The sequence below is a fragment of the Bombyx mori genome, chromosome 2, assembly GCF_030269925.1.
Source record: "Bombyx mori chromosome 2, ASM3026992v2".
NCBI lineage: Eukaryota > Metazoa > Arthropoda > Insecta > Lepidoptera > Bombycidae > Bombyx > Bombyx mori.
The window spans coordinates 4,458,618-4,481,506 of record NC_085108.1 but is presented as its reverse complement, the minus strand read 5'-3'; the positions used below and the strand labels follow the sequence as shown (position 1 = coordinate 4,481,506).

General features: G+C 35.2%; 2 protein-coding genes across 3 annotated transcripts in view; one reads left to right on the top strand and one right to left on the bottom strand.

The window, feature by feature from the left end:
- Nucleotides 1–6,851: 6,851 nt before the first annotated feature.
- LOC101746683 (LHFPL tetraspan subfamily member 2a protein) lies at nt 6,852–16,285 on the bottom strand. Its single transcript, XM_038017107.1, has 5 exons — nt 15,947–16,285; nt 15,213–15,331; nt 14,236–14,346; nt 13,480–13,593; nt 6,852–11,401 (listed from the first exon to the last, which is right to left on the bottom strand). Exons 1-5 carry the CDS (start codon nt 16,120–16,122, stop codon nt 11,259–11,261), a joined length of 663 nt encoding a protein of 220 aa, XP_037873035.1. The 5' UTR covers nt 16,123–16,285; the 3' UTR covers nt 6,852–11,258.
- A 1,844-nt stretch (nt 16,286–18,129) lies between these two features.
- LOC101735981 (cullin-1) overlaps nt 18,130–22,889 on the top strand; it is a 37,363-nt gene continuing 32,603 nt past the window's right edge. The window contains exon 1 of one of the 2 annotated variants that reach the window (XM_004933232.4): nt 18,130–18,465. The gene's annotated coding sequence lies outside the window, so the exon portion shown is untranslated. Of the gene's footprint in view, nt 18,466–18,556; nt 18,764–22,889 lie in introns of those variants that run through there. The other variant, XM_004933233.3, reaches the window with a different exon arrangement.

The following is a 22,889-nucleotide window of genomic DNA, read 5'->3' as shown; positions in this document are numbered from 1 at the left end:
TGTCTTTTATTTAGAGTACATTATGCCAGGTTTTAATAAGCAGACAGGGGCGGCCGCAGCGATCACTGTCTAAAAAATATATCCATGTTTTCTTTCCCAAATACCTAAAATAAAAATTTAAGTGGTATATACAGATGCGCGCGCATCGCCCATAGACAACTGGATAAATTTCCTTCATTTTGTCTTACGCGCTTGGTCCTTACAAATAAAAAAAAACTATCACGATATCTTAATTGACACTATTATAATATTATAAAATGTGTTTGTCTGTTTATCCTTCTCAAACATCAAAGCAACAAATTCATATTTTTTTTAATGATAATATTAGATCAAGATGACATGGGAAAGAGATGCTTTTGTCTCGAAAAATCATCTCTTTCTGATGGGAAACTGTATTGACCCTTTTTCTTGACTACGCGGGTGAAGAGGCGGATACCCACTAGTAACATAAAGATGTTAAAAGTTTATAAGTGCGTTTACAACAGAACTCAATAGATGGCGTTAATCAAAACGATTCAATCCTTCTACCATCACACCTCCCGCCATCGGAGCAGAACTCAACCATCTTATCTGGAACCGATGCAATCATTGACAGAGCGTTTCCAGAGATCTTTGAATGAACTTCCCTCAAGGGTGTTTTATTATTATTTTTTTATTGCTTAGATGGGTGGACGAGCTCACAGCCCACCTGCGGTTAAGTGGTTACTGGAGCCCATAGACATCTACAACGTAAATGCGCCACACACCTTGAGATATAAGTTCTAAGGTCTCAGTATAGTGACAACGGCTGCCCCACCGTAACCGAACCGGTGTTTCTCGAGCGCTATGACATGTTCTTCTTCAAACGAGGTCTGCGAAGAGTACTCATTGGATGCAGTCGCTTGGTTATGCCCCTGGTATTGCTGACGTCCATGAGCAATAATTGCCACTTACGACAACCACAATAAAAAAACCATTCAACGCTATCATATAAATTAATCTCTGAATTTGATTTTTTATTAGCGCTTTAAAAAATCTAGTTTTGCTGTCGAATTTGAGTTCGGTTGTTGTCTAAATCGGTAGTGGCTAACCGCGCCATCGATTCCCATAACAAAACAACATTTATAAATCCCCTAAAATATCTGTGAAAGTTTTATAGCGCCCGACAAGTTTTATACCCCATCGAACCCTGTAATCATTCAGTCCGATCTTGGCGATTAGTACGTACGTTCTGATGGATGTTATACGACAGGCAATGTTATCCAAGAGAAGAGAATATATACATCAGACCCGGCTTGTATATATACTGTTTTTTTTTATTGCTTAAATGGGTGAACGAGCTCAAAGCCCACCTGTTAAGTGGTTACTGGAGCCCATAGACATATATGACGTAAATGCGCCATTCACCTTGAGATATGAGTTCTAAGGTCTCAGTATAGTTACAACGGCTGCCCCAGCCTTCAAACCGAAACGCATTACTGCTTCACGGCAGAAATAGGCAGGGCGGTGGTACCTATCCGCGCGGACTCACAAGAAGTCCTACCATTACTCCTATTATCCTATTTACTGAGGCTTTTTGGAGGATCCCGAGGAGTTACGTCCAGCGAATTAAATAAAGTCGAATTTCGACTACTGCGGGACCTCTAGTTAAAATTATACGTTGTCATTGTCGTCATGCGTGTGCAAATTTTCAAGCTAATCGGCCTTCTTGAGTTCTATGACAGTTACATTAAAACTTTAAAAGTCTACAGTGCGTTTCCAGAGATCTTTTTTGCCACGTACCATCCGGCTATGGAATGAGCTCCCCTCCACGGTGTTTCCCGAGCGCTATGACATGTCCTTCTTCAAACGAGGCTTGTGGAGAGTATTAAGCGGTAGGCAGCGGCTTGGCTCTGCCCCTGGCATTGCTGAAGTCCATGGGCGACGGTAACCACTCACCATCAGGTGGGCCGTATGCTCGTCTGCCTACAAGGGCAATAAAAAAAAAGTCTAGTTGTTATAAGAGTGTTAAAAATAATAAACGAACTGTTTGCCGCATAACTGGTGTTAATGATCAGAATGATCAGCTAATATCATTCTCGTATCAGGTATACCTGCTTCAGATACTTTATTTTTAGTTCCATTTTCTTTAATTGATCATATATTTATTATGCCGGGTGTATCTACACGGCATAACCATACGGTTAGGTACGCATTTTTGTTTTTATTCTTTATTTTACGTGTACTAGTGATTGAAGTCGCTTGGCGTTAAATGATTACTGGAGCCGTGGCTCCATGTCTACGGTGTCTATGGTAATGAGAATGCAGTTGCTTATCTTGAGAAATGTGGTCTCAATTGTACTTTAAACAACGGATTTCCATCTTTTCGAATAGCACAATTAGCCTACGGAATTTAATAATGAACAAAAGTATTAAAACAGGCGGCCTCTTCCAGGTCACCTCATACGGAGATAAATTATTTCATACATAAATAGTGGATTGTCTCGCTAAAACTCGAGAACGGTTGGACTGATTTGGCTAATTTTGGTGCTAATTTTGGTCTTGAATTATTTGTGGAAGTCCAGAGAAGGTTTAAAAGGTAGATAAATATCAAAATGCTCGGAATTAAATAAAAAACAATATTGTTTTTCCTTTTATGTATTCCCCATCGGAAGGATTCCTTTTGTTTGTTTTAAGTTTATTTTATACAAAAGTCTTTAATTTATCGATTGAGGCACTACGAAATCTGCCAGGTCAGCTAGTAATTAATAAAAAAAAAGCATAAGTTATGGAAAAGAAAGTACACAAAAAATAGGAAATATAAATGAAATGCTTATTGGTGCGGTTTTTGGCTGAAATGTGAAACAATAGCGCCAATAATAAATAGCCAATGCTGAACATGAACCGAGACCGTCTCTTAAAATCAAATTGGTCGTGAACGCATTCGCGAAGTTTCTAGAAGAGTGACGAAAAAGAAAAACGCTTTGGTACCTATGATATGAACAAACCGTTAAGATTAAAACAGTTGTTTTTATTTAATTCATTTATCGATTGATGAGCGACGTAATGAATATTTGAAAAATTAAACATATTAGTAAGTTTATATTGTTCCGTGCATAAACGTTCACTTAGTAATCTCATTAGGTAGCTAAGATGTCTCACACGTTTTTAAATAGAGTGCGAGCTCTTTTCGCTTACTGATCCTAAACCTTGACTGTGAAATACGAAGATAATTAGGTACTCGGATATATGTAGGTAGGCAGGTTCTAACAAAACACTACAAATTTGGAATTACCTATTGTTTGTAACAATTCATACTTTAATAGAATTACTCTTCTCAAGGTACATCTCTGGAAAAAAAACAACAAATGATGTACCACAAATCAATGTATTTAGGAGATAATTAATTTTATTCGTATTTAATTGTCATTTATTCAACTGCGTGGTTAAGCGACAATCAGTCGACTAATTACAGAAGCACATTAATTGTCGATCGTTAAAAATATTTCACGATTTCGCGCCAAAAATAATAATGAATTTAGTTCGAATTTGTAAGAGACCTAGACCAAGGGATCTGATTCCGTAACGCCAAAATAAAATACATTTTGGACAGGTACATAACTATTAGATTAATTTACAAAGTATGTAATGACCGGTTTCAGTAAGTTGAAACAGTAGGTCCTACTGTGCTGTAAGCCTCAATTAAAAACGAATTAATGTTACCTTTGTAATCATTTCGTAATATCTGTCTTTAGTTGCTACGAGTATTATAATGTAGGTTGTAATTAAATGTTGCATCAGAATATGTTCATAGATTTAGCAAGTCACAAACGAATATGTGGCTTTATGATGGATTTATCATGAACGTTATAATAACAACATCATATTTGATAACGGTCCTGACGTTACGAACCCTTTGCCAAATAAAAAACTTCCACGACATATCAAGCTGATTTTGTAGCACGAGCCAATGATTTAAAAAAACATACGCTTTGGCGGGAACGTGAAATCACATGTCAACTTTAAATTCAGTTTTTTCTTTCTCTTAGACAATTTTTCCGTTTTATGAATCCTTTATAAGAATCAAAATCGAATGTTTTCATTGCTGTGTTCCGTTACATAAATCAATCAAACATTGTAGGGTCAGCACAGCGATTACTGTAAGCCACCGCAGGGCCCCATTTTGTTGCTGTACCGGACATTAATCTAAATCAACATTTTACAATGGCGAGCCGTGAGTTACAGATAAAAAATTTTGAGGCTTATATAAATCAAAGTTCTTTTTGTTTCGTGTTTCATTGTGAATAATTTTCGACCCGTACCTACTAGATAAAATATGCAGGTTATTTGCGATCGTTCTGATTTCGGTACATACTTCTTCGTGAGCTTTTTAAAATATAATGATTATCTGATTTTAGAGGCGTAAAATATGGTGGTAGGATGTATTCTAATTTCGTAGAAGCCTACAATTTGTCAATATCGTTCCAATTCTCACACCGCCAAAAAACAGTCACGCGCCACGACCATAATAGAATACAATAATAATTCGATCACCTATCTCAGGTCCTGACCTCTCAGGACCTCTCAGGTTGTGATGTCTATCCATCAGTTAACACTCGGTGGGCCGATGATGAAACTCATTAACCGAACTATGCTACAAAAAATATATAGTGTAAGACAATAACATGTCAATCAAAATTACCTATGACCGCATTGCCTAGCCCTGTAGCAAATTGATTCATGACCTTTGGTTTGAAGGTTACATTACCTGTATTGCAAAAAAATCGATTGAAATTCCAACTTGATGCCTTAAAGTTAGCAATTTATAAGATATTCTCGTGCCTCTAACCTCCGATAACCACTTTTTAACTATTTTATCACACTAATAATAATTTAATGAAATTCACAAATGAACACGAATATTTTGACTATTTTGAAAAAAAGCCCATAGACATATCCCACTGAGTTTCTCGCTGGATCTTCTCAGTGGGTCAGTGAGTCAGAGCCCGTGAGCTCAGCTACCAGTCCGGGCGTAAGTGTATGGAATGGCCGCTTAGGATATTGAGATTAGGTGAGGGGAAAAGGAAAAGCGGAAGCCAACCAAGGCTTTTAGCGCCACAGTAGACGTTATCCACTTACTATCAGATGAACAGAATGCACGTCATGTACTATCGATGATAGTAAAATTATCTCGATTCGAAATAAAATACCTTTTCACTCAATACAATACAATACATAATGAAACGCAACGGTCATCGACCTCATGCTAAACCATTTATTACTTAACAATAGCTGTCACAATAAATGCTCCTCAAAAAACCTTTCAATTATTACTCGACAAAGCCTGTAATTTAAGTAAAACCGGACAGGTTGTCATTTAATACGCGGGCGCGACTTCGATTCTCGATTGGGGCGTGAATAATTCATTTCAAAAGCTATTGTCGAGGGGCGGCCATTTTGATTTTTAAAATGGCGCCGTTGAATCAAAAGTCAAACTTATTTTATGTAAATCATTACATACCTGCTTCGAACTTCTGTTTATTTTTTATAAGTACACAAAACAAAGCTATTATTTTTGCAGACTTCAATGAATTACCTCCCACCTTACCATATAAATTATATAAAAATAATTACAGAGAATAGACTCTTTGAAAAGAAGGGATTGACAATCTACGTGTGAAACTGGACCAAAACTAAAAACGTGTATACAATACTATATTTAATATTTGTGGTTGTTTATTTATAACCTAAGCATGCGTAGTTTGATTCGAATGGAAAATTTTGAAGTTTTCATATTTATATGTCAAAATACGATGACGACATAAGTTGATTCAATGTTGGCCCCTACCTACCTGGCTAGGGGCCTCAACCTCAAGGGGTTATACTTCACCGAACGTGTATCCAATGGTGTATTAACTCGTGGTAGGACCTCTTGTGAGTCAACACGGGTTGGTATCACCACCCTGCCTATTTCTGCCGTGAAGCAGTAATGCGTTTCAGTTTGAAGGGTGGGGCAGCCGTCGTAACTATACTGAGACCTTAGAACTTATATTTCAAGGTGGGTGGCGCATTTGCGTGGTGGATGTCTGTGAGCTCCAGTAATCAGTTAACACCAGGTAGGCTCGTCCACCCATCTAAGCAATAACAAAATTAATAAAAAAACGGGACTCAGCCAGAGAGACTTTGTTAACATCTGTCCTAATAGTGCTTCGCTGTATCTACCATCGGATTGGAATCGCCACCCACTGAGGAGCTCCGACGAGAAACTTTATTTCAAGGAGTATATTTTTTTTTTTCTTCTATATATCTGCCATCGCTTCGAGGGGGCATTTTGGTGTCGCTTTCACTTGTGGGTGCGCCGGACTCAGAAGCATTTGCTAACGCTTGTCGTGGTAGCATGAGCAGTGCTTCGCTGAATCTGCCACCGGATCGGAATCGCGGTCCATTGAGAAGATCCCGTGAGAAGCTCAGTGGGTTTTTTTAAAAGAATTTTATGACTTGGTAACATAGACCTTTAGGTTACGTCTTATTTTAATGTATGTTCTTGTTTTTATGAAAAATGATAATATGGAGTGAAATGTAATGAAGATGATTAATTTGAGACAACTGGGATGAAATTAAATGAAATGAGTTGAGATGATATGGGATAAAATATAATCTCAGTAAATTGGTAATCATTTACTGAGATTTTTTCAATGGACTTTTTGGGGGATCCCGAGAAGTTACGTCCAGCGGCTTTGTTTCATTTTCCCAGATTTGTGCCCTACAATTACACATTTAAACCTAAAAAAACAAATCACACAACTTCGCAACTCGCGTTCCCGCCAAAAAGTCCACAGCAACATTGCGAGTGCGGCAAGGTATTTATTGCCAACAATAAATACAAACAAAAATAAATACAAAAATTTATTTATTCTTCACACACAAAAAATGTAAAAGCATACAAAAGTACGATACAAGAATACATTTTGCTACATACATAAAAATATAAAACGTTTCTTAATAATAAAATTTGCTTTAACCTTGAAACTTTTGAGCACCAAATGGGAATACTCAAAACAAAGCTACAGCTACGTGCATTTAATATTTACTTGGGTTTCCGCGAGTCGTAAACATAATTAATGTTACCTTTACGTTTTAATCTGACGCTCTTCTTATTTCATTAAATTATTTCCGACATTTCGTCTCGGACAACGAATAATTACGTTACAAATTCACACGTTCACGTGAGCAACCTCATTTCTGAATATTGATACTGTTTTTTTTTTCCTACCTAAGCTGGTAGCCTTGAGAGGCTATTCCAGCGTAACCTTAACTAGTAGGTGAGCTCTCGGGGCTCAAACCTGACGACGTTGCTAACACGAACCCTAGCAAGAGCCGTGCTTCGCAGAATCTACCACCGGATCGGAAACGCGACCCACTGAGAAGATCCGGCGAGAAAATCAGTGGGCTGTGTCTGAGGGTTAATTTACTCGTCGAGCCCTTCGTCGCATGCGACGGGTTCGACGAGAACGATGACCGCTGCTTGAAGTACCTAAAAGCACCGTTAGTGGATCGGGAGGATCCGAAATGACGTGTTTTGGGCGACGTCGACTGCTTTCCATTCTTTCCGCAGGATCGGGAATGTAGATACTGTGGCGCACCTTTTTCCCGTACAAAGTTTAGCAACGTCTAAAAACGTCCCGCCGTAATACGTACATCTTATAATGATTTTTTTTAGGAAACGCGGCGGTGTACGCTATGAAAATCGAATCTGTTGCGGCGCTAAGTAGATGCGCCTTAGGAATTTGCCCATAAAATGAATAATAGTTTAAAAAACTAACAAAATACGCTTTTATAGAAAATCCAACTAAAAAATTGAAAATAAAATTTAATAAATTTGAATTAAAAATAGTGTAAGAAAAAATGATTTTATTGTAAAAAAGCGTGGGGTGCATGGTATAAGTAGTTATAAATAAATATTTTATGAACAGTTATGAGTAGAAGAGTTATTTTGATAATATCCTGAAAAGCACTTCACGCTTTTTTACAATAAAATAATTTTTTAGAGTTAATCCGACGTTTTGAAGCGGCTCAAAATCATGTTCAAAGATTCCGTTACAAACATACATACATACGTCTGAAGCTAATAAAAGCGTATTAATAGACGTCCAAAGACGTTCGGACAAAATAAATATGATAATCTAGAGGCCGTCATGACGCTGCGCCGTTTCATAATTTTAATAAACACGACGTTGTAAGACGTTGCTCACGCGAACGCGTTAAAAACCGAAATGTCTTTGATGACGGCGATTTAGATTTTACACCACGCCGCTCTTTCAAAAAAACGCTTTTACATATCATTACTTAAAAAATTCCATTGATTGCATTTGGTGCCTAATCGAAAACTAAGACATAGAGAGTGAGATAGAGAGAGTGAGATAGACAGAGAGAGAGAGAGAGAAAGAGAGATTTGGTGACATCTAACACGAGATCTTGAAAATAATTTGATTCGACAAAAATAAAAACGCTCTTGTTTAAGCACGCAATGTAAATTGAAATCGGTCGGAGCATGGGAGCTATCGGTCTTGGGAGAAAACTTGGGGGCATTGTACCTACTGTACACTAGTTTATTCCCGCATCAGTATATATGTTCTCTCTACAGCTTGCAAACATTTATGTAACGGTAAAGTAATATGTCAAATTTACTATAAGATCGCCCAAAAAAAAACATTAAAAGAAATTGTATAATACTGATCACACTTATAATTTCGTTAGAACACATAAGAAAAAAAAAACTTTAATTGTTAAATATATTTAATAAATAATAGGATAATTACTTGAACATTAATTAAAGTAGTTATCTATTTAGGAGTATAAAGCATTAAAATAGTAAATGTTTTTATTAAAATAAAAATTAAAGCGTTTGAATGATTAGAAATATCTTTTTTTTAATTAATAAAGCCAATTATGGCACTTTTGTTGTTATTCAATAAATAAGCAAGATTCTGGGTAAACTTGATTTCCGCGTTTGGCAACACTTCAAGTCTGAACTCAAGATGGGACTTCCCAGCGTGACTGCGAAACGCAAATTTTTGTGTCTATATAATAATGTTAGATTTGAACTTTATAGCATGTTAGAAAATAACTTAGTGCGGTTAAAAAAAAAAAAGTCGCTTATCAGATAAGCTCTTCCGAAGTCTTCTGTATAAATTCCCACATTTCATTATCTGACTTCAACTCATCTCGTTTTATTTCATTTAATTTCATCTTAATTTATTACAATTTTAAATTAACTTAATTTCCATCCGATTGAAATAATTTTAATATAGCAAAGTTTATAGTAAGTTTAAATAAAGGTTTGTCTAAAGGACAAGAGGAGGAATCCTGGCCATTTCATAATAACAAAAAGTATATATATTTTTTAAAGGATTTTATGACCTGGTAACTAAGACCTTTAAGTCATGTCATAATTTAATTTATATTCATATTTTTATGAAAAATTATATAATGGAGTGAATTAAAATGAAGACGATTAATTTGAGACATTAATCAACTGGGATGAAATTAAATGAAATGAGATGAGATGAAATATAATCTCAGTAAAATTGTGGTTATTTACTAAAAAAATTTCAGTGGACTTTTTGGAGGATCCCGAAAAGTTACGTCCAGCGGCTTTGTTTTATTTTCCCACATTTGTGCACTTTCACAGATATTAAACAGTTAATAAACAACCATTATTACACATTTAAACCTGAAGAAACACTAAATAATCAAAATAAAACAAATCACACAACTTCACTCCTCGCGTTCCCGCCAAAAAGTCCCAGCAAAAAGTATACGTCACCCAAAGTGTTGCCAATTGTGCAGAGTTCTACCAAAGTTTACTTTCTGTATTAGTACTTAAAATTAAAATATAGAAAAAGTTTCAATCTAAGAAACATAAGAATATCATTAAAGCTATGAGTTAAGTTATCATATGGTTCATACATAACTATTGAGTATTTATCGTGAATTAAAATCTATATGTTTTATATCTATTTACTGTAATGATTATAAAAATGCATTGCGTAAACACGTAGACGCACTCATGGGTGTGAACTGTGATTGATAATTATGAATAAAAATAAAAATTATACCTTTGTCTGCCCGTGTCATCCATACGCATATCAGATAATGTAACGACAATCAGAAATGATTTTTATGGTGACAGAAAGGTACCATCTACCTAAGACATGGCGCGTGTGATTTAAACAATTATATTTAATTGATCACTTACTCACATTATTATATATAATACTTAGTCTTAAATGATGAGTAAATAATACGCATTCAGAAAACACAGAGATACTAAGAAAATTAATACTATTTGTAATAAAATTATCCTCAATAAAAGATTTAGTCAAATTAAAATTGGACATTTAAAATAGTATATGTATATGTATCAAAAGTTTTGGAGTTCAATTAGATCAGTCTTGTTTTGTTAAGTGTCACAACATTTTTTTACAATTTTCTCTATACAGGGTGTAGTTCCTGGCTTTGGAATAATATGTCATATTTATTAATTTCATTAAATTAATTTAATACACTGGCATAAAAGTGATGTAACAATGAACATGTCTTTTAACATTTTAACCACCGTTTGAGGTCAAATACACAATTTTTATTTAGTGAATTTTTCTCAGTGTGTTGAAGTTTTCTCATTTTTTCTTAAAAATAAACGTTAAAGCATATGGTACTATAGTATTAGATTTTAAAGAATAGTATATTGAAATAATTTTCAACCAGGAATGTCTTGTAGGTATGATCTCATAAATCCATATAATTGCGTTACGAAAAAAGATGCACAGGTTTCGTGACGTCATTGTACAAACACTTATCTTAAATGCTACGTCACTTTAAAATAAATTTAATACATTCTTCACAAAGAAATAATAGGTACTATTCAGTTTTGCTTGTAACACAAAATGAAGAGGAATGTCAATTTCTATTTAACTTAGATACATTGTTGATATGCCGATCGCTGGCTCTTGTGAACTTACTACACGTTACATAATATGTACTGTACAACAGTATTCAAGCCAAGTCTCAAATATGTGCCTTCAAACATGGAAGACCAACACGATACCGCTAGGCCACGAACGAACAACAAAAAAATCGCTATAGTGTTTAGAAAACAGCCACTAAAACCCCACCCTGTATATCGTTCATATATTTTACCATAACTATTTTTTATGTAATATACCTTGAAATACTTTACATTAAAATGTAGATTGGATTTTTTATTGTTTCGAATTACAGTTGCTGGCAACACTCACGAATCAAGCGAGGCATATCAACTGTTTCCCTTCGTCCATTTGAAATTGAACTTTATCAGAATTGGCCGCTTTGTCCGCTGTTTTCGAGAGAGCGCAGGCCAAGAATATTTGAGCGACTCCCGTAACTGTTACGAACAATGCCCAACCTGAAAAAAATTTGTAATTATTAAATATTAATATTATCAATATTGTCGTCCATAATTATTATAAAATATTTATTACATTATTATTTTAGCTAAAATAATAATGTAATTTGTTATAATAGTCCTATCTTGTCCACATTCCTAAGATACACAAAAAATATTAAATATTAATTATTAATCTATATATTAATACGTCAAGCAAAGACTTTGTACCCCTTTTTACGAAAATTGTGCGGACGGAAGAGTATAAAATTTCAAAAACTTATAGAGAATACAGAGAAGGATTGCAGAATGATAATTTTTTTTTTAAATTGTACATTAATAATATATTAAATCAATAAAAAAAACATTACACACACTACCGTGTATTTGACCCACACACACATATATCTCTTAATTTACTGTCAAGCTTTTGTTATTGCTTAAAGTCTGTGGTCAAAATTGGAAGAGGTTAATATTGTTTATCTTTATTATTATTTATCTATAGTGTAGTCTTGGCAAAATATATAATTATCGAAGAATCGTAATAATGTTCAGACTTATAATTTCAGTTAATTATAGTCGGATTTCGACAAATGCGGGACCACTAGTTATTAGTAATATGGATTACCATATTACTAATAACTAGTGGTCTTAAAATTAATAATAAATAGTTTCATATAAATAATATGAGTAGCCCACCTCTCACCACACCCTGGAGCCATCACATGAGACCTGATGCGAAATCTGAATAGGGCAAGGTAGATCTTACTTTGCTTGACATACAAACATTACAAAGCTGAACTAATCATGACTTCCTTAACTGCATCGTCATTTGGGGTTTTATAATACCTAACCCATTTCATTTCACTCCATGTTATCATTTTTCATAAAAATATGAATATAAAGTAAAATAAGACATGACTTTAAAGGTCTTAGTTACCAGGTCATAAAACCCCTTAAAAAAAAAGTAGCCGTACTCGCCCGCTTCGCTGGGCATTTAAAATTAACATTATTATTTATTGCCATTATTATAAGGGAGTCCAACACTCATATAAATATTAGCCTATCCATTAAGTACATGTATTCTCTAAATGGGTACCAAGTTTCAAGTTAATCGGATGCATGGTTCAGTAGTTATAACGGAACATCGGTAAAAACCACTGCGGATTTATATATTAATATATAGATTATATACTAGTCGAACTTGAGTAAGAATTAAGCAGCGAGAAAACTCTTTGATTTCTTTTATATTCCTTAGGTGGATGGACGACCTCACGGTTCACCTGATGTGTTAGTCACCGGAGACCATAGACACCAACAGCGTAAATTCCGCCAGCCATCTTGAGTTCTAAGTCTCAATTTTACAATACAAGGGCTATCCTAGACTTCAAACCAAAACGCACTATTGGCTGCGTGGTGACGCCCAACCGTGCAGGCTCCTAGGACGCCCTACCACCAGTAAAAATTACCTGATCTCATGCTTAGCCTCTGAAACCCCCATGTTTAAAAAATAGAAGCCTTTACAAGAAAGAGAGAGAGGTGGATTCTTGTTTGTTCGATATTTGAAATTGATGATTATATGTAACTATATAAGCGACAGTCAAGCATGTATGCACACTTTTGAATTTTTTATGTTGATGATAAATGGTTTAATTTTGTTAATTTTTTTAATTTAACTTACTTAACCTCTATGAGTGACGGTGGCCATTTCTGTAGCTCCATAAGCTATTTTTTTTTTATTGCCCCTGTAGGCAGACGAGCATACTGCATGTGCACCTGATGGTGAGTGGTTATCGTCGCCCATGGACTTCAGCAATTCCAGGGGCAGAGCCAAGCCGCTGCTTACCGCTAAGTAGGACTAGTGAGAAAACTTCTCACGCGACAAAGAGATTGCACTAACTTGAACTCTCATTTATACAGATTTGATTCTATACACATCATTCAGCAAAATATGTATGAAGAGTTAGAAAAAATTGTAGTGATTTTTTTAAATTGAATTAAATTATTGTTGGTGCGATTTACATTTTGCAGTATTTCAATTAGGCATTGCTGCATTACCAAACAATAATTTTCTTTGTGCTTACTAATTTCATACTGACCTATAGAGCAATCTCCGGGTATGTAGGGTTCAGAATTCTCACCACACAGCCTTTTTACCCGATCTGCACCCCAACCCCAGGGGTAGAGCACCAGGCCCAGTACACCAAATAAACCTAAAAGAAAGATAAACATAGTACATTGTATGTTTGTAAGTTGTGGATATTGTTCAAAACACATTTAAGGGTTCAACAATTTTATTTTTCCAGTCCAGTATACTTAAATCAAGCTATGCAACTATGTCCGTTTTCAAACCCCACAGGCAGATTAAAATTTTTCTAATCGAATTTATACATGTTGGACAAGTCTTATGAACGAGATCCACCATGAAGGAATAACATCATAGAATAAGCCTCTAAGTAGAAAAACAATATTTATGAGTAATCCAGTATATAATTTAAGAATTGGATCTCATGTTTCTGGATGGGTAACAGAATTGACAATTTGATGTCTACAGACAACAGTAACCACTAAGCACCGTGTAGACAGAATGGAATAAAAGCTGCTTTTAACTCAATTCAATGATTAAATCACTCAATAAAATCTATTAATTCTAACAGCATTTTTATGCCAATCACATCAATAGACGTAGTATGAGACTTATCATTGTGTTTTAATTTAAATTTTGTGGTTTGGGATATTAGTATATTTTATACATCGCTATCCACTTATCAGCTGAAGCGGTGTGGTTGTTGAAACCAGCTTGATATAAAAAAAACAATTTTCTAGTTTATTTTTATTTTTCACTGTCTACCCACCAGCCAAAGCCTGTGTGGCTCCTGCTAATGATATGACGCTTTTCTTGAAAACAGATTGTACACAGCACGCCATAATTCCTGCTAGCACAGTCGCAAATTGTATTGAGGCACCTGTAAAATGAAACATAATTAAATTAAAAAAATATTATCAATAAGTGATTTAGTTTCAGCCTTGAACATATTAGAAAAAAAGTTTCTCAACATAGTATGACCGTGACCTTTGACCCCTGACTTTAAAACTTGCGACCGTCCAATTATATGTGAATTTTGAGAACTGTTACTGGGATGCCAAAATACAAGTTTCTACGTGGTAATATACTGGGTATATCGATTTTCCGAGATATGCACCTAATTTGATCTAAAATTACTGGACTATTATATTTCTAATATATCATAGATATTAATGCAAGGATTTTTATAATAAGATTTATTGAAATCATTCAAATCTTGAGGTTGAGATTTCCAAAAGGGAAAAGGGACATACCAATCTAGATTATGGCAAAAAATGTATTTCAAACGCTCTATACAAGTAGAACAGGATGTTGCCCCACTAGTAGCACTACCAAATACATGTTTTCAGTATACATCCCAATCGAGAATAATTATTATTTAATTCAATGCAAAAACACCACTAAAATATAAATATTAAATTTATTTTTATTTTTTCCCTACCTATTTGCTGGTAGCCTAAGAGGCTATTCCAGCTACGTTCAGACGAGCAGGTGAGCTCATAGGCTGAACCTGAGAGAATTTGCTAATACTAGCCCTAGTAAGAGCAGTGCTTCACAAAATGTACCTCCACATCAGAATCTCGGCCCCTCTCAGAAGATCCGGTGAGAAACTCAGTGGGCTTAAATATTCAAATTTTATATTTTTGTGCATCATTTTTGCATATTACCTGTGATGCCTCTTCATTCACATATAGTTCGAATTGTATACCACAGTATATAAACTATAAAAAAATACGAGAATCTTACACAGTGACAAGAAAAACATAGCAGCCTTCCAGGGGCCAGGGTAAACAGAAGAATCAGTTGCGAGACCGTTGAAAGAGAATGAACCACAGTTGTTATGGTCATGTGTCATTCTGATACACCTGAAACAAGTATACAAATAATTAATGCAAATAAAACCCTGTATATACTAAATAAAAAAATATACTATACTTTAAGACATGTTTTTTTATTTATTAATGTGAGCCTTCATTAATGCTTTTAAATCTTTGTGAGTTTTTGACAATTCCAAAATACTATTTCATCACTGAGAAAAATGGGCAAGAAACCAGATTTTTTTTTTTTATTAAATTAATAATGCAGAATGCAAAATGTCAGAACATTTCATAATGATTTGCATTCAAAAAAACAAGTCTAAATTACCAAGCATTGAAACAAATCTGCTAATACTATTACTGCTCTAATTCCTACTGTTGCTGTCCTCATAGAATGAGATTAAGTCTATTATGTATTGGTATAGCTGCTGTTTCGGCATTCAGGTCAGACATCCCACCTCTGTGGGCAGTTGTGCTACCACTTGTACTACAGTTAAAATTTAATTATAATTTAATTTATTGCTCAGACATTTAAAAAAAGTACTAGGTCCCATGATATCAACATTCATTTGTTTTAGAGGCAGATTCTATCGTCATATAAGACTTTAAAAAAATGTGTTTTTTTTATGTAAGACCATGGAAACAAAGTCGCTAAAATTTTACCTATTATATATTCCGACGCTTCGTATGTAGAAGCTTGTGGCATTGTTCTCATTTATAATTTCAGGCTGCCCTAAGAGCCATTTAGGCGTCATTATTCCAGTCAAAATAAACATAAAAGCTACCAAACTTAGTAATAACCATGCTAAGCTGCGCCCCGTTACTATAACATAGCACATGGCTGGTTCTGGGTGAATTTAAAGTAATTTTATTAATTTAAACCACAATTTATTTTTAAAAAATATGTGAATATTTTTACTCGCAAATCAAATATAAACAGATAAATCGTAAACGGATGTTTCCGTTTGCAAGTTGCAACGCAAATTATTGTAATAATCTGTCAAGTGTCATATGTCACTTGAACCACTTTTTTAATTTGTCCATTTAAAATGCATAAAACGGAAACTATTATTGTCCAGCCTTGGGCCTCATTAATAATTTTGAATCTTGATTAAACAAATAGACCTCACTTTGGCATACAGATGTATGAAAAATAAAATGAAATCAATAAGGAAACGAAATAAAAGGTAACCAAATAGTGAAAATAGGCCAACGCCTTAAGTTGTGGATATTAACAAAATAACTAGCTTTTCGGTAAAAATAAAAACTAAATAAATAAATGTTCGAGCACAAATCTCATTCTGTCACCAAACTAACTGTTCTATGGAAAACTAAAAACTGATAAACATACTCTTAACATAAGCTAGGTATCAATACATAAAAAAAAAATGTATCAATACATAAATATTTAAATACATAACACTCAGAGAGTATTAACACACAAACGTATAGTCGATCTGGAAGTAAAAACATCGACCCTCAGGTAGCACTCAAGGGCACTGGTTACTGGGCCAGCCAGTCGTGGTCTGTTAAATTACTTTTAGATTAACTAAAATGTGTCACTGTCATTTTTGTGTTTGCAGTTTAGACCTTGCAAAAACAATCGTGGAATTCTGGCAGATTTGACAAGAGTTTCGCGCAATATTATTTATTTTCTGTAGTAAATATTGTAGTAGAAGCACGCAGATCACACGACTACAATATTTACATACACACGAGAACTTTAACTGGGTTCCTAAACAAGTAAAAACCATCAACTTAAGTTCAACAGTATGTACTAGGATCTTCGAAAAATTCGAAGATCCTAGTACAATTTTAGAAGTATTAAGGGTCATAACAACCTTTTCATTTAAAAATATCTTCTCGAGACCATTCATTTAACCTTTGTTAACTTTTGTTAGAAAACAAAACTAAGCAGGGACTGTAATACTCTTAGCTAATCTGATAACCAATTGGATCAATCGACGAGTGGTCTACAGATAATCTGCTCATCTAGAGTAAAAATATTATTGTTCATTCACCAAAATTAAATGTTTTCATCACAATTTCAACATGAAAAGCTTTGCGGTGGGGAAGGACCTGGCTTGGTCAAGTATTTCTGTGGGATATATTCTTAGGTTAATAGTTTTATTGATTTGTCGTAGTTGCTCATGCAGAAAATTTACAAGCTTAATTACCTGAGAAATCAACATTTCAGTACCTAGGCATTGAAACCAGTACACAGATTTATTTAAAAAGCTGGAGATTCCTGCACTTTAGTCTGCATAGGTAGTCCATTAACATGATTTTTATTGTTGTTAATTGATAGAAAACATGGTCTATTTAACAATTAAAATAGTATATTCAATATTTTTATTGGCATACATACAAATGTTACGTTTCTGCCCTAATTAATTCATTTCTATTTATGTTTAATCTACTTGTGTTCCAGAGTCCAGAGTAGCATAAATCTGAATTCACTAAATCCCCTCTGAGTGAATTTGAACGCATCAATACTCAAAAAAGTAACGCCACCTAGCGTCACAGTAGAGTGAAAATGAACACGGTTTTAAGAGTTGCCAGTGCGGATACTTTTCGTCTGATTTAAGGTAATGTGGGACTTTTATGGACAACGATGACGATCGGAAGGTTTTGCGATTGCTATTTATATCTATCATATCCTTGTTTAAAAAAAATCATTAACTATATTAGTGATTGATTGATATTACTTGGTTACTAGGCAGTTTAATGCAAAAGCAATCTTTGGAGAACACCAAACTGAACGCAACCAGTCTTGCTGATTTACAAGGAAATTGAAGTCTATCAAATTGTTTTTTTCAAATAAATTCAAACATCGTTAAAGAAGGCTGACATGTAATATTATGGGTATATGAAAATAAAGTTTTATGGCATAATAATAAAAAATCCTATAAAATCAATAAGGGTTTGGGATTTGTCTAATTTATTTACCGGCAGCACTGCTTCAGTTTTGTTCTCTCTTTTCACTGTTGTTTCTTTTTATTTGAAGTGAGGATGAAATGGTCCAAAATAACAAGGCCTACATGTGTACGTATTGCCGAATTGAATAAAATTTGATGAATCGTGATTGTAAATCGTGGTATAATAAAACAAGCTCAATCGTATCGCATCAAGTACATAAAAAAGTGTAATGTGGTCGATGACAGCGTGAAAACGGGTGCTACGTAAGTATAATCCGATCAATTTACATACCCATTTTAAAACATATCAAAACTAAAAAAATTCGGACGCTTTACGGTAGCGTTATTTCATATCTGTCATGTCACGCTGTGACTGTCAGTGAATTGTCAGGTAGGTAGTCCAAATTACAGAATACAGATGTAGGTAGGTACTTACCTACCTACCTGAAATTGTCAGGCAGAAACCAGTCGCAATATAATGATTAAACGTGTTTGAAATAGCTCATTTAGTGCTTTTAATGTAAAATATAGTGCCATTAGGTTTAACGGGAAGACTAAGCAGGTATGTTGTAATTCAAAAGCTTGAGAGATTATTAAAAAAACACGTTCTCGGTTGCCCTTGTTTGTGTTGCAAAATCTCGATTCCTTTGTCAGATCCAACAACACTTTTACTTTTCGTATCGTTTTTAGCCTTTAATTGCATTTACTTATTATTAAATTCATAAACTCCATGTTAATCTCGCACATCGTTATGCGCAGTTAAGGAAAACGGTAATTTGTTTTTTTTTTTTGTTTATGCTAATAAGACACAGTTTTCTAGTTGAACAAACAGTTATCGTTCAATGAGCACAATACACAACAAAACGTATGTCTGTTATGTCTTCCTATGCTTATCTACACTTTTTCTTTTAAATCTGTTACCACCTGCTTTTTGTTAGTGGCAATATCGAGAAAATAACTAGGTCTTGTTATAAGATTTACATAAATACTTTGTAAAATATATTACATACGAAATTAGAGGTACCAATAAATACTATGTATGTAATATGTGTTACATATGAAATTATAGGGATTCAGTGATGTAAGTTAATAATGGTTGTGCTCAAAGTAAAAAAATATAAGTAGAGTTCTGATTTTGCACAATAAATACAGGAAATGGAGTGCAAAGTGGCTATTTCCAAGGCTAAATGCCCTAAATGTATCAAATCTCTTGCCTTAAATGTAAGTTACCAACTATATTGATTGACTAAATCAAGCTAAGCAAATTCATCTCTTTGTAAGAATATACTTCATGAACTTGTGAGGACATCCCAAGTAGTAATTTGGGAGTTTCTACAGTTGTTCCTAAAGATCATTATTACTTCAGAGCTATGGCATATATTTTTCAAAAGTAATTTAAAGGCAATTCACAATGCTTGTGGCATTGTTGTTCTCTAGGCAATGATAAGGATAAAGATTAATAATAATGATGTTTAAAAAAAATACAATACAAAGAAAAGTTTTTAGGCAGTCTCAAGTAAACGAATATTACAATTCAGTTGGTGCTGTATTTACATGTCGAAATTCATATGAGTATTAGGAAATTGAAATGATAAGTTCTTTTCACGAAAATAATTGCACAACACAAAAAACAATGAACGAAATAATGTACACGTGCATGTAATGTGCTCTGTTTGCTATTCTCTTCAAAATAATAATTGCACAGGAATAAAATAAAATAAATGTATATAAAGACAAATTTACTGAGTCTGCCTTGCGGATGAACTCTCAACTATGTCTATTTGAAACTGGGTATCGTGATATTGAACCCGTACGGTAGGCAGCGGCTTGGCTCTGCCCCTGGCATTGCTGAAGTCCATGGGCGACGGTAACCACTCACCATTAGGAGACCGTATGCCTACAAGGGCAATAAAAAAAACATACACAATTGCATAAATTAAGTTGACATTGTATTGTTCTTAACTTTCTTTTGTTCATCAATTTCAAATCTTATTGTTTTTTTATCAAAATTGCTTAGGAATAGTGATGGTTAGTAAACTAGTTAGTGTCTAAGCATCTGGACATAAGACTGAGCGATGCACTTCACTGTGTGACTGACAGATTTTGATGCTCAGTATTGAGTGAACTATTGAAAGGGAGAAATTTAGTGACGGTTGTATTGCATACTTGTTCATCTAAGCTAATTGACTACCTGAGAAAAAATGTTTTGTAGTGTGAGGCAGGTTTTTTGCTTAGTATAGCTATTGCGAATCTTAGCTTATCTTGGTTGTGTAGTTCATATTAATCAAGTTGTAACCATAGTACTTCTATTCTATGATAGCTACTGCTACATGTATATACTGCTTCATTTTATTACATTTGCCTCAAATGCTGAGGTCTCAGAAATGTGTAAACATATACATATCGACGTTTGAAAATGCGTGAATTTTACAGTAGACTAATTTAAAGTTGAAATACCTGAAAACAAAATTTATTTTAACGAATCTAGCTGTAGTAGAATCTAGCTAGTAGCTGTAGGATTGAAATAATTTTAATAGACCTAGAAATATTTTTTTTTTTCACATCGAATATGGTTATTGCTTATCATTTATGTACAAAGTAGTTATTGTCGGTTAGTCATGTTTGCCTTTCAAGTGTCGATATTATTCACTAGCGCCTAAAAATCATATTTGAAGACTTAATGAAGATGTTTGGCTTCTGCAAGTGCACCATAATGTACAGGCAGTATGTAGCAAGAGATGACACTGCTTTCTCTACACACCGATACTGTTGCTTTCGAGCCACGGTCGAGTCAGATTTGGATAAAATCTTAACCTGGGTTCTTTCATCTTGGGGCTCTCAAATCTCGACCTCTTGTCCTTTGGGTGGCCTCCATATGTTTACTTAGGGACTTCAAAAGAGCAACTGTTTCACAGATGATGGTACTTGTTGACCAACACTGGTTTTGTCTCAGTGGGACTTACCATGGGTATGACTTGGTAGAACAGTCAGGTGGGCTTCAGATAGCCTGCTGACTAGTGATTGTGTTGGCGATTACTGCTTCTGTGTCATGTCGCTAGGGTGATGAGAATAATGGGCAGAAATGCTCTCCGAGTGTCATACCAGCATTTTGTCTATCTCAGCCGTGTAGCAATGATGTGTTCCGGCTTTATAACGGATAGCCGATACATGATACAAATTAGAGTTCACCTCACGTGTCAGGACGGGTGCTGGCATTCAGGGTGTGAAGTCTATGGACTCTAATAACCATTCACACCAGGTGAGCTGTGAGCTGCGAGCTGCTTCTCTGTCCGAAGGGGCTTTACTTATAGTACAAGGTGCGGTGTTAGAGGACGCAGGCTTTTTTTTGGTCTGTAGGATATCGCCGGACTTCCGCCCTTCACTGAGGATGGCGGGCGGGGTATGTCAGAGTCGAACTGACTAAAACCTCCTGTCGCTCAACAACCAACGTCCAAACCTCACATGAGACAGAACTCATGGAAAGGCAAAGGGGGGAAAGCGAAGCGTTTAGTGCGGAGCACATCTCCCCCATCACCTCCCCCTCGGGATGCCGGACCGGCGGTCGTCAGCGCCACGACCACCAGCCCTCTTCGGTCGGCAGGCTGTCCGAAGCCCGCCTAGATGGCGCCGGTTGGAGTGGGTTACCCTACGGAATACCCCGCTGGGCCAGAACCAGCGTGGGTCGAGGATAGCCATGTGTCAATGAACCTGTCACATGTATCTATTCCATTTTGACCGCGCGCTTACTAGAGGGCGCTAGGGTCATGATTGCACACGAGCGCGATATGTGCTAAATAAGCTTTTGCCTCTACCTTTTGCCGCTAATAAATGTCATAAATGAATTGAGACAAAATGGCATCCACGGCTAACCTTGTTTATCCATAGACACCACAGTCGCATCTCAAATACTTCTGAATAAGACATAGCGCTCTTCAAATCTCAATCTATCATTGATTTCCTAAAGCTATCCGTATTTCGATAAGTCTATGAGGTTTTACCGTATCTAAAAGCCAGCAAAGTATTTTATGACACCCCAAAATCACTAAATCATGTATACTGTTTACAAATTCCGAATTCCAAATATTTATTATACTTTTAAATAATGATGCAGTGTTAATGAGGAAAATTGTGCATATGTACCATGGTTCTGTCAGTTTACTAATGTTGTAAGTGTACTTGTAAAAGCTTGAGGCCAGATAATCTTACATAATGACCTCTTAGTTATCTGGAGAGGGCATATCGATTTACCCTTTTTTCCACTGCCGCAGTTGGGCAAACGAGATCGCGGCGCACCAATCATGGAGAACCAATGTAAATTAATGTGACGTCACCTGCCTTCATTGAGTCGAAGTCTGTTATGTTGGTAGAACCCACTTGACAGTGGTACCATGCCGCATGATTGTAACATTACGATTTAAAATGTTGCTACTACACCGTCACATGTGTATTGCGTGTCTTTCTCTCAGTGGAGTCATCATTTTCTCTCACGATAATCTCTGACCACTGACCTAATTCAACCAAATTAAATCAACGGCGTAATAGCTGTACCAGTTGAAGAAGAAATAGAAAGGACAATTCAATAATAGGTCCAACCCTAGAAGTTGGTTCACAACGCTTATAACGGCTATTTGTGTTTTACCCGGTCATCGTTCTCGTCGAACCCGTCGCTTGCGACGAAGGGCTTGACG

Bases quoted from the DNA above. Each gene is read 5' to 3' on its own strand.
- LOC101746683 (XM_038017107.1), bottom strand. From the start codon at position 16,122: ATGTGCTATGTTATAGTAACGGGGCGCAGCTTAGCATGGTTATTACTA. The intron at 15,332-15,946 runs GTAAAATTTTAG...TACTTGTTTCAG, and splicing joins AGCGTCGGAATATATAATAG to GTGTATCAGAATGACACATG. The intron at 14,347-15,212 runs GTAAGATTCTCG...TTCATTTTACAG, and splicing joins TATGTTTTTCTTGTCACTGT to GTGCCTCAATACAATTTGCG.